Raw genomic sequence first — 13,029 nt, 5'->3', positions numbered from 1 at the left:
GATGCAAACATGAGTGGTGTTGGGCCTCAGCTTTCATATAGAAACACTGACTTGCCTCATCTCAAGAAAGCCCATAGTTGGAATTCCTTATGGACCATACCAAAAATTAATATAAAAAAAAAAAGAAAAAAGATGGCACTTCATCTTTTCAAGCACGTGTGCCTAATTGAGAGCGGGGACATTCTCTCTATCACAAAATTCAAATCAACTTGTATGATACTACCAGGAGTCCTCCTAATATTTCTCCTAATATTAATTAGTAAAGACGTAGAAATACAGCTTGGACATATTATACCAAGTATAAATTTGTTTTTTTTTTTTTTTTAATTTATAACTTCAAATTTCCATTAATTAGTTTTTTTTTTTGTCAGTAGTGATAATCATGATGTTTGTTGGAAATAAATCCACACTATAAACCCACCAAATTCTGAGCCTAATGGCCAATGATAGGCTCATGAAGATATTAATTAAATAGCAAGGACTATTTAATTAATTGATAGTTTTATATTCCAATTAGGATAATATTGGAATAAAGACGTCATACTTTTCTCTACAAGATGACTACTCAAGATTATCTTTACATGATATCTGTTCAATGTTTATCTCTACATGATAGCTGTTGAGTTCTATCTCAACTCTGAACTCTCAAACCAATTCAAATAAGAAGATTCAGTCCAAGTCTACTTCATCTCTCGGAGCCTATAAATAGGCCCTTACACAAGGTACTAAAGGATCTTGAATCTTGAAATATCCTCACACATATTATTGAGCGTATTGAATTATTGTGCGCCGAAGTACAATATTTCTCTTAGAAACTTTCTGACTTTGGCATCGGAGTGTCCCCGGGAAACCGGGGACCCCCTTGACAATGCTGTCTTTTTTGTAGTGATTTGGAGTGTACGCATCCACCGTGTTAAAAACTGTTCTAACAGTAATTCAATGGTGATAATAAATTCAATGGTAATGATAATATATAAATTCAATGGTAATTATAAGTATAAAATCAATGGTAATGGCAATGATAATATATAGTTGTTCCATTTGTGATAATACATATTGTTTCAGCAATAGCAATAATGGTGAATTCAGCAGTGTTAACCATGACAGTAAAAAAACTACGCATTCATCAATAATAGTACCAAGGTCGGCTCAATGTATTTTGGGGCCTTGGGCGAAACTTTGAAATTGAGCCTTATTTTTAAAAAAAAAGTAAAATAATAATAATAATAATAATAATATATTTTTATTTAAAAATCATTCTTCACGCTTTTTGAAATGCAAAATTACTGATTAAGTTTTTATATTCAAGATTTTTTAACATCTTTTTTTTCAATTGATAATATGGCTAATCCATTTAATTCCTCTTGTGACATTGTTGATCTGATGTAGGATTTTATCAATTTTAATTTTGAAAAACTTCTTTCTACAGAAGCAATTGTATCAGGTATTGTTAATAAAATTCTATAAGCGATACATGCATTTAGAAAAGAAAGTCTTTTTATATAATTTAATATGTCAATTGGAGCACTTTTTTCTATTTGTAAAATTTCTCTTAAAACTTTTAATTCTGAAAATAAACCCAAACCATCAAGATCATGTTTTAGGAAACCTTCGAGATGAAGACATTTATTTTGCAAGCCATTATCATCTAATGATTTTAATTTCTTAAAATTAAATAAAAAACCAAAAATATTTCCGTATATTTGAAATTATTCAAACCTACTTTGAATTGAAGAAATAGCTTAATCTACTATATATAAGAAGTAAACAATTCTAAAAGATTCTTCAGCAGATTGTGTTATCTCGTCATTAGCATTCTCATCAATATTTTGATGAATTTCTTGTTCATTTATGAGTTTTTCACCTAAATTATCCTCAATCTTTTGTTTATTGCTAATAACAAATTTATTTAGAGCTCCTCTTCGAGATTGTTTTTTCTTTTTTTAAGTTTTTCATATCCAGATGCATATTTTCTAGTAGACATGTTTAATTAAAAATATTAACAAATTAAACAAACACGATTTATCAAAAAAAAAAAAATTATGACTATAATAAAAAAAAAAAAAAAAAAAGAACAATAAAACTTGATTTGACAAATGAATTATGAAACAGTTCTTGGAGATTCGAAGAGGAAGAGAAAATTAGTAGTTTATCACTTAGCAGATAGGCAAAGAAGAGAAACTCAAAAAAGGGCGAGGAAAGAGGAAAGGCAGATAGACTGAAAGTGGTATTTAAAATGCCCCAAGTAGCCAGTATTATACTCTATGGAGTCTATGTTTTTGGCCGTTGCCTATCCCTAGATAATATAATAAGAAATAAATCTATAATATTTTATTTGTAATGATTAGAATTTCTCACCAAATTCTCATCGTTTATAATAAATCGGTTTTTTTTTTCTTGAATTATTTTTAGAATTTATAATGGACTTATTAATTTGGGCCTTACTAAATTGAGGCCCTAAATTTTGATGATTTTTTTTTTTTTTTTTTGGGTCTTATTAAAAAAAATTTTGGCCTTAAATTTTTTTGTTTTTTGTTTTTTGGCCTTTTTAAATTGAGGCCTTATTTATATTACTTACTTATCATGATTAGAGGCCTTAAGTTTTTATGAAAATAAAATAATAATAAAATAAAATAAAATTGGGCCTTAATTTTTTTTTGGTCCAAAAAAATTTTTTTTTGCCCAAATTTTTTTTTTTGGCCTTAATAAATTGGGGACCCTAGGCGAGTTCTTGCCTAGGGCTTGAGCCAGCCCTGAATAGTACATATATGCACTTTCTACATCAATTGACAACAATAGTTGGCTAGTTTCCTTTTCAATTGTAATTGTAGATGCTCGTCTAGCAGTAATGGTAGATACGCATCTAGGAGTTGGCTAGTTGTTTGTCGTGGTAGTGTATTGGGGTTTTGGAGCGTGTTTGAGATTTGGATGGCTTATGTAAGGCCGGCAATTTAACCCGCAACACGTAAATCCGACACGAACACGACAAATGATTTTAAGGTTACTGTTTATAACACGTTTAATAAACTTGTCAGGTCGCACGTTTGACCCATATATATTTTATTTTATTTTAATTTTTTTTTTGTTTGGTTGTTGGGATTTTACCATTTTGGTTTGGCTATAAAAATTAAAATGACTTTAAACGTGTTCAAGGGTTGGGTTGTGTCGGGTTAGAACCTATTAACATCTAGATTAAACATGTTACACGTGTTGTGTTTTGGTTTGGGTGTTCGACACGTTTAGTTCGTGTTCGGGTTTGGCATAAACAGGTTCGTGTTATAAACGGGTTGACACGAACCCGACACGCCAACACGTTTTGCCAGCCCTAGGCTCATGATGTGGAGGGGTTTAGTGGTTGTGGGGTCGGTATGGTGGCAAAAGGTTTAACACGTGCATGGACTATTACATCAATTTATTTAAACATAAAAAATCATTACAAAAGGTGTAATATTAATAACCGACCCTCAAATTCCAAGGGAAGATTGAGATTTGCTACAACTATCGTACGTGTAAAAAGATTAATTGCATGTTGAACAAATTGATATGTAAGAGCATTCTTAGCAGCCTCAGCAATTTTACTCACCAAAATAACCAAAAGTATATATATATATATATATATATATATATATATATATATTTTTTTTTTTTCTATTTTAGCTACCCACTTTTTTAAAGCACACTTAGCATTGTCACAATTTTAACTTACAATTTTTACTATTCTATTTAAATATTATTTTTCAAATACTTTTATATATATATTTTACTTTTTCAAAGAACATGGAAGGAGATAAATTTCATATTATTTCTTATTCATTTGGTGAGTGATCAGTAGTATTCACTAAAGATAATGAGTACTGTTCACTCACTTTTTATTTTTGGTTAAAATAGTGAGGCTGAAAATTGAGAATTTTAGTTACTTTTGGTAAATTGGCTAACCAAAATAACTCAAAAATAATTTTGATGAGCTTGCAAGGAATGCTCTAAGAGTAGTGGTTAATTTAACACCCAAAGTAATATTCATGGTCTTATATCATATATATCATCTAACAATTAATCTCGAAATTTTACACTCTGCTTAATTCCTTTAAAGCCCAGATGAAAATTAATGATGGTAATTGTCGGTCCAATAATTATAAATATTGGGGTCCTCCCCATTTGAACCCAATTAGACCATATATATATATATATATATATATATATATATATATATATAGCTGGGCCATCACGGTCATTTAGTCAAGATCAAACAACAACAATTATAATAAAATATAAAAATGCATACGTACAGTATTCTCCATCATTTTTAGCGTGACTTGAATAGTGAAATGGAATCCCTATGTATCGTAATCGGCAGTCCGTCTCCATGAATGAAAACAATTGTGTCACGTGTCATTTGTGATGTGTCATGCGTATGTGCCTTTCGACCCATCATCATCATCACCAAACGCTCAATTTAAGTCATTTTATACCAAACACTACCAAACATTTTTTACGTCATTTCAGATGGTGGTAGTCTCGTAGAGGTAGAACCTTTCGCTTATCTATCAACAGTTAAAGGCTGCACCCTGCATACGCTTGTATCCTTCAATATTATATACTCCATACGTTTTATTTTACTTATGCAAATCGTGTGCAGATCGCAGATGTGTCTTACTGTGACCCACATTTTTTGCATATATAATTTATATATTTAATAATATATTTTTGTCGTAGAAAATATTGTGGACTGCATGGGAAATTAAAGGATATTGTTGCGGCATTAACACTCCAAAGGATGGGGCGGGGACAAGTCTCTAGTCAGACTCTCCCCCACCATATATACCAACCAAAAAGAATCTTGAAATTTCTAAACCTAAACCTGCCTTTGAAACATAAACTAAGATTTTTTTTTAATGATCATTTTTAATTAGCTTGTTCTTCTGTCAGGGCAATCAGTTTTATGACGACACCGACACCCACTCATTACGTCATTAATCGCCAAAATGCTGTTGTATATATATATATATGGTCGTTTTATGTTATGATAAATTTTCTTAGGACTCATTAATGGGAAAGGTGAAATCAAGCACTTGAATTACAGTACTAAAAGCTTCCAAAGGGTCTAAATTGTTTTGAGTTAAACGTGGTCGTTTTACAACACTTAAAACTCCTTAACTATAAGCCTAAATTCGACGCCGTTTAAGAGGGTACGTAGGAGAACGTCTTGAAAAAAAACCTCTCTCTCTCTCAGCCCCGGCCATATCCTAAATTATAGGGAAAAATATAAAATTAGTCATTGCATATTGTGCTTTACCTGATTTATAATGAGCTCTTTGTGCTATCAAAATGAACTCAAAGGTTCCTGGAATATGCCAAAATAATAATTTAGTCCCTACAGTCAAATTTCGTTTACTAATTTAATAGATTCTGCTAGTGTGACACTGACTTAAATATGACAAATATCACAATTTTATTGGCTCTAATGTTTCATACTATCATAATCTATTGAGTCAATGAACATAATTTAGTTATAGGGACTAAATTATTTTTTTGGCATATTTGAAGGACCTTTAAATTTATTTTGATACCACAAAGAATTAATTGCAAATCAAATAAATTACATGATTTTACATTTTTTTTCCTAAATTATATCTATATGGCGGCTCTCCTAAATTATAAGTCCAATGCATGGAGCCAAATTTTAAAATTTTAATCATGATTTGAGAGCTGCCGTACTTGGGTCTTAAAACAAATGCATATTATTGGGTACTTGTAACATAGCAAATAGTTTTCTACCACGTCTCCTCATTTCACCCCAACTCATTGACTGATGATTTAGTAGTTTCCATTAGCTATTTCTAAAAATATAATCAAAAGGACGATGGACACAATCAGCCCATAGAAATGGGGGCTTGAGATGGAATGTAGTGTCTAATTACATTACTTTTCTATGAACTTATCCTAAAACTTCAAGCAAATAAGAAAAAGTCTATTTAATTATTTAATTAATATTATTCTTCTACGATAGTAGCGAGGTCTAAATCAAATAGTTTGGGTGCAAAATACTTTCATATTCTACTCTCATTTTTATATGTTATATCGTTGCTTATTCTAAAGGCTTAAACGTATAAGAAAGAGTCAATTCAATTATTTAATTAACATTGCTCTTCTACAATAGTAGAGAGGTCTAAATCAAATAGTTTGGGTGGAAAACATTTCATATTTTAGTCGCATTTTTCTATTTCTAGATTTATCTATATTAAATTATTGCTTATCCTAACCGTTTAAGCGGAAAACAAGAGTTAATTTAATTATTTTATTAATATTTCAACAATCTCTGACTCCGACTTGCATATATATATATGTCATTTGAATATGGCAAAAAATTTAATTATTTCTCAACTGTGTGCTTAGCATGGTTGCAGCTGGTGGATAGATCTTTCAAAAGTATGTCCAAAGTATTAAAATCAAAGGTAAATGTATTTTTTTTTTTTTTGGGAGCAACAACCAGAGAAGAAGGGGGAAGGGACAATTACATCTGCATAAAACACAAAAAAGGGGTTTGGAGAATCCAACAATAAGCTCCAACACAACTAGATCAATGCAGAAAAACTTAAATTAAAATGAAATGCGTCAAATGAATGACAGGTCCTATGGAGTATGGATACTTGGTAGAAAAGCTAAGAAAAGTGGTCACTAGTTAAGACAATTTGAGGTAGCATACCAGAGATGACTCAAAAATGGGCACGAACTTCAAAAGGTCCTTCAACCATTTATGAACCCCCACATGCATCAACAAGGACGACATTGACAGTAGTTAGAACAAAGCCATCGATGAGAGACACAAACACAATATCTATAGCAAAAGTCAATCTATTAAATCAAACCACATAAGAACTGGGCTCATGAAGTTATGTAGACATGATAATGTATTGTTTTATATGACCAGAGATGTGTCCATAGTCTTGTTTGATTTGCGGAATAGACCCAATAGGTAGTTGGCCACTCTTTTTCTTTCTTTTTCTTTTTTTTTTTTTAATTTTTTTTATGTGAGTTTGAAAAAAAAGAAGAAGAGGTTTTTCGTAATTTTGATTCAATTCCATTTTTTTTGCATGTGTGTTGTTTCCAAATTAAGGAATAAGAATAACTATTATATTCTACACTTTCTATTCCTAGGAGTAGCTATTTATTTTTCAATAGACTAGACATTCTGTGAACCAAACGACACCTTAATATGGGATGCAATGAATGGAGTTAACGTTGGACAAAAAATATCGAAAATTTCAAAACAAAAACAAATTAAAATTTTGATATATATGAAAACTCACTAACAACTTTCTCATTTTATTGATATCATATCTGAAAAGCACATCGACGACTAAAATGATAATATCCTCACACGCTGAACATGTATTAGGATAAAAGTAAAAGTAAAGTACCTACATGAATAGAGAGCCCTTACTATCAGGTTCATCTTGATAACGCTCCTTTTACAGCTTCCAATTACTATGTGACACATCATCAATTTAAGAAAAATGCAAAAAATAAAAGTGAGAACAATCGCATCAAATCAGAGAAAAAAACAAAAAAAAAAAACCTATACATATAACTCTTTCTTTCTCTAGCTAGCTAGCGTCCTTCATTTTTATATCTCCCTTAATTGCAAGTCAATTGTATTTGGTATAATATTAGTTGTTCGCCCAACTCTATCCAAAGTAGCTAGGAAACAAAAAGGGGCCATGCTTATCCCTCCACCTCCATCTTGATGCCTACTTGTTCGCCCTACCACTGTGCACAATGGAAATGCAAGTTGAATTTTTTGCTTTGGTTTTGAAAAAAATTTGATTATAATTTAGAGAAATGATAGGGGAAACAAATCTTTTATCACTCGTCTTACCATACTGATCATATGTAACTTATTTATTGGAGAGAAACAAAACAATTTGGTACCCCTAGCAATTCTCTATAATTTATGCTGGTTAGATTATCTAAAAGAAATTATTAAGAAAAGCTCAATTTAACCTTTATTTTCTTGGAGTAAAATTCTTTTACTTTTTCTTTATTTGTGGGTACTATACTTGCCCAAATTAAGATTATGCTAATATTATTAGTAAGAAATTAATAATATCTTTTTTTTTTTTTTTTTTTTTTTTTTTTTTTTACCCCTCCCTCTTGTCTCCCGATAGAATAGGTAGTGGTGGAAGGGGACAGTGACGCAATGTTCATCAAGAACAGAATTTGGTGATGCGCGGTTGAAACAAGATGGTGTTGTATATAATTGGTTTCAGTGTTAAGTAGTTTTGACCCAGAAAAATAAAATTAAATAAAAACAAAAATAATAAAGTCAGTTGTTTTGTGTTGAGGATTTGTGCCAATGGTTGTTGGACATCCCCCACGCGTGGGTCCCGATGAGTTCGGAGGAAAAACTCGGATTCACTGAATTTGGGGGGCGGCTTGGACTCCTTTGATGGTGGCTTGTTGGGTGTTTTCTGTTTTTTTTTTTTTGTTTTTTTTTTTTTATTAATAATTACAACAATATATAAAATAATGAAGAAAAAGTTTAGAATTCCACTTTGAATAATTAGAGGCGTTAGATTATACGAGGTATAATTACAAAGAATATTGAAAACACCCAAGTATTAAAAGAATTATATAATTTGTAATTAAGGATTATTAGTAGTGCATTTTGATAAAAAGAATAAAAAACAAAATCTCCTATATAATTTGTATCACATTCTACCTTATTAAATATGGGCAAGTGGGTTTTTTTTGGAAGGAATAGTCATAGATAATTATTGTTCATCACATTATTGATTAGGATTGGTAATTTTGACACGATTTGCAAATTCGATACGAATTCAATACAAAATTAAAAGATTAAGATTGAAACTTTTGACTCATTTAACTAAATGAGTCTAGTTAAGATTGACTTATACAGCATTATACACATGTTTCGACACGATCCAAACTTGACACGCGACATAATGACATATAATTTTTTATATGACTCACGAACCCGACATGAATTGAATATAAATTGGAATGTTAGAATTGAGAGATTTGACTCGTTTAATTAAATTAGTCGAGTTATGGTTAACTTATATAATCTTATACACTTAAATTAACACAATCCGTACACGATACGCGAACTCGAATTATCACCTCTATTATTGATCTATGTTCGAAATTTTTTTGACTGAATACGTAGATGAGGAACAAATTAAATAATTTGTTTTTATTTATGTATTAAGACAGTATAAACCTTGTATGATTGACTATTAAGAAAAAAAGGGAAAAAAAAAAATGAAAGAAATGAGGCTGCAGGGATGCTGACGAAAGGAGTGATGAAATGCTTGAGTAAGAGTGAAAAAAAGGACGCATTTGGACTGTGGTTGGGTGCACCACTTTCCACCATCATAATCATGGACCCCGCATCCTTAATTCCTTATTTAGAATCATATCAAAGGGAGCAAAGTAAATCTTAGGTCCCACGCTGCTTTCAGAAACTGATGGTGGGGAAACCCACTCTCTCCGCCCCACAAGTCACAATTCCACACAGGTGCGTACACTCACGCGCCAAACTATTCAAACCTTTTTGTCATTTTACTCCATTCATTTTTAACTTCATCATACTTTAAAGATTTTTGTAGTGAAAATTACTATTATATTTATAATTTAATAGTAATTTATTTAATATTAAATAATAAAATTTACTGTCACGTTTCGGAGCGTGAATTTAAAAGTGTCGGTAGCATTTCATTTCGTCAAAATACACATTAATGAATTTTGGCAATTTTTCTAAAGGCGGAAACTTATTTATTCTTTTTATTTACATAAAAAAAGAAAAAATCTTTGTCAAAATCTCATACCACAAGAATAAAAAATACATTTATCTCAAAATACAAAATGAGATGTATTTTTCAAGAGTCGTTGCAGTAGAAATGGGCAAGGGCACCCCTCATTTTCTTGTCATGATTTCCTTGGAAGGGGCTTTGTGTGGGCTTACAAAGGGTTGAGATTGAGTACTAAATATATATATTTTTTCTTCCACGCGAAGAAAACTCTCTTTCTCCTAATTAGTTTTGCGATTCTTGTCTTTAGTTTAAATCCAAATTAAAACTAAACTTAATTAACATGATTATGAATTAAGAAAAGTTAACACTAAGACATAGTAGAATATGCATTTTCTACAAAAGATTTTAATTCATCGAGCTTAATTTGTTATGATGAGGTTGTCTACTTGTAATTATTATGTTCTATTTCAAAAAATCCCTAATATTACAGTCTAGATTTTGTTTGTAATTTAGAGTCTGTTTGAGATTGCGTTTGAGACATAGAGTTTTTAGGCAAAAACTTTATTTTTAAGTTTTTGCCAAAAGTGCGTTTTAACAATTTTTAGGCTTTTTGGACCCTTAAAAGTACTTTTAATTTTTTTACCAAACAAATATATATATATTTTTTTTAAATGAACTTTTTTAGTGTTAAAAACACATTTGGGTCCATTAAACACAATCTCAAACAGTCCCTTAATATGGTACATGGTGTTATGCATGTTATTTAAAATTTTAAATGAAGTAACAACATATTCATCAATTTAGTAACATATATACAATTAAATTTATAAAATCTAATATGAACCATAAAATCTATTAATTCACTTCAAAAAATCCTTATGCCCCACTGTCATAAAAGTAACTAGCGTTCATTTATCAATTTTTTTTGGGGGAGAAACGTTAGATACTATAATTCTATCCAACAAGGCTGACGTAACACTTTCCTTGTTAATAAATAAAGACAAAAAAAAAAAGAATCCAACAATTTTGAGTGTCACGTCACATTTGAAAAGAGACTCAAAGAGTCTAGTCCTCGTTCTAGCATTATTTATGTTATATGCCACATTTTTTTCTCACAATATTGACATGGCCGTCCCAATAATTTTTGGATTTTTTTAAACAATTAATTATTCAAAGATTGATCTGAATTACCCCATAAAATTGTAAGATAATTATAAGGTAAAAAGAATATTGGTTTGTTAATTTACATTGCAAGCCATTGGACAGGTTCACGCACATCCAAGACAAGCGTGAGAGTGGCTGGGCTCCAAGATAAACATATGATTTTTCCCCCAAGAAAGGGAAATCACTAGTATTTAAAGGTGGGTGAGGGGGGCTTGAGTTCTCCTGGAGTTGGTGGACTGGTGTGCCAAATACTACTGCCTCTAAAGTGATGGGTAGGCAACCTTGCTGTGACAAGCTTGGAGTGAAGAAAGGGCCATGGACGGTTGAGGAGGACAAGAAGCTCGTCAATTTCATCCTCACCCACGGCCAATGTTGTTGGCGTGCCGTGCCCAAGCTTGCCGGACTCCGCCGCTGTGGCAAGAGCTGCCGTCTCCGGTGGACTAACTACCTGCGCCCGGACTTGAAGCGTGGCCTACTTACTGAAGACGAGGAGCAACTTGTTATTGATCTTCATGCCCGTCTTGGCAATAGGTGTTTCTTCTTAATTTGCTACTTCTCTTTGTGATTTTTCATTCTTCCGAGGTTTTTGTCATCATATATAGTGCATCTTTTTCTAACATGTTATTTGAAAATTTTGGTCTGTGTTTTTTTGGGCTTTAATGATTTGATGTGTACTGAAACATGCATGCGAATCAAATTGAGACCTTATTTTTCAAAAGCCTTGTAAATAAGTCAAAGATGATAATGTAATATTGTCACGACTTTTTTCATTCACCATCGCAACTTATTATTTCAATATTCCACCATTTTCTTGGCTGAAGATTTCAAATCCCACACAAGAAATTGGAAGAAATAATAGATGTTTTGTTTAGTAATATTATTTATTAAAGATATGTCTATATATATATAAGTCCTTGTCACTTTCATTTTCTTTAGGTGGTCGAAAATTGCAGCAAGATTGCCGGGAAGAACCGACAACGAGATCAAGAATCATTGGAACACCCACATCAAGAAAAAGCTTATTAAGATGGGGATTGATCCACTTACGCATGAGCCACTCAATAAAGAAGCCACCCCACAACATAATCATGATGATCGTCATGATCTCGAAGTCAATCATGAGGAGTCACAAAAACTATGTAGCCATGTCTCCTCCAGCGACAATTCTAATGCCCCAACTGAAAATTCTTCGACCGACGAATCTCGGTCAACGTCGGACCTCGGCGATGATGATTTGTTAATGAATTACATATGGTCGGAGACAATATTTCTCGATGATTCCTTCTGGAATATTTCCCCGGAAACTAGCGGAAGCTACAGTAATTTTGGGTTGCCGTCATCGGAGGATAACTTCGATCAATGGTTATTGGATTACAAGAAGGACTTTGGCGATGAAGATTTTGGGCTGGGTTGTTTAAGCAACATGGACATGAACTCTGGCACGCACTAACAAGTACAAAAAAAAGCGCCGAGGGGTTCATGATCGATGGACACTTTTTGGTCCCGAAATTCCAATATTCTCCAAATAATTAATCTGGTTTAGTTTTTTTATTTTATTTTTAAAAAAAATATTTAATGACACCAAAACTTATGCAATTAGAAAGCCTATAGAAATTTTAGTTGGTCAGTCCCATCAAGGGTATATATGGGTTGGTAAGGGGTCATGTCACTTTGGCAAATATTTAGGGTTTCTAATTGCATAGGGCAAAAGAGATATGCTACCAAAAGCAATTTCTATCTGTTTTTTTTTTTTTTTTTTTTTTCTTTTTTTTTTTGGTTTTAGATAAATGTGGCTCCCAAAAGCTCACCCCACTCAAAAGAGTTGTGTGGTTGAAGCACAGGACATTGATGTAAATGATAGTCCTATGTAAGATCTGTAATGCAATAAGACTCAACTTAAATTAAACAATACATAATGGGTATGTAATCTTCATGAGTTTGTCCCAAAATAATTCCTTAAGCTTATTATTATTATTATTATTATTATTATTATTATTTATTTCCTCCATTTGCATGGACCATGCATTAACTAACCATTTCTTGCTCCAAATTTTTTTGAAGACCCGATGTGAGAAGACTTTGAGTGCAATAT

General features: G+C 31.8%; 1 protein-coding gene across 1 annotated transcript; it reads left to right on the top strand.

Moving 5' to 3' along the window:
- The first annotated feature begins 11,110 nt into the window (after positions 1-11,110).
- LOC132182913 (MYB-like transcription factor ODO1) lies at positions 11,111-12,676 on the top strand. Its single transcript, XM_059596282.2, has 2 exons — positions 11,111-11,468; positions 11,874-12,676. Exons 1-2 carry the CDS (start codon positions 11,206-11,208, stop codon positions 12,385-12,387), a joined length of 777 nt encoding a protein of 258 aa, XP_059452265.2. The 5' UTR covers positions 11,111-11,205; the 3' UTR covers positions 12,388-12,676.
- The last annotated feature ends 353 nt before the right edge of the window (positions 12,677-13,029 follow it).

The sequence above is a fragment of the Corylus avellana genome, chromosome 5 (assembly GCF_965113065.1).
Source record: "Corylus avellana chromosome 5, dhCorAvel1.hap1.2, whole genome shotgun sequence".
In the NCBI taxonomy this organism is placed as follows: domain Eukaryota; kingdom Viridiplantae; phylum Streptophyta; class Magnoliopsida; order Fagales; family Betulaceae; genus Corylus; species Corylus avellana.
This window is presented reverse-complemented; position numbering and strand designations above follow the sequence as displayed.

Coding starts and splice junctions, on each gene's coding strand:
- LOC132182913 (XM_059596282.2), top strand. CDS start 11,206: ATGGGTAGGCAACCTTGCTGTGACAAGCTTGGAGTGAAGAAAGGGCCA. Junction 11,469..11,873: donor CATGCCCGTCTTGGCAATAG/GTGTTTCTTCTT, acceptor CATTTTCTTTAG/GTGGTCGAAAATTGCAGCAA.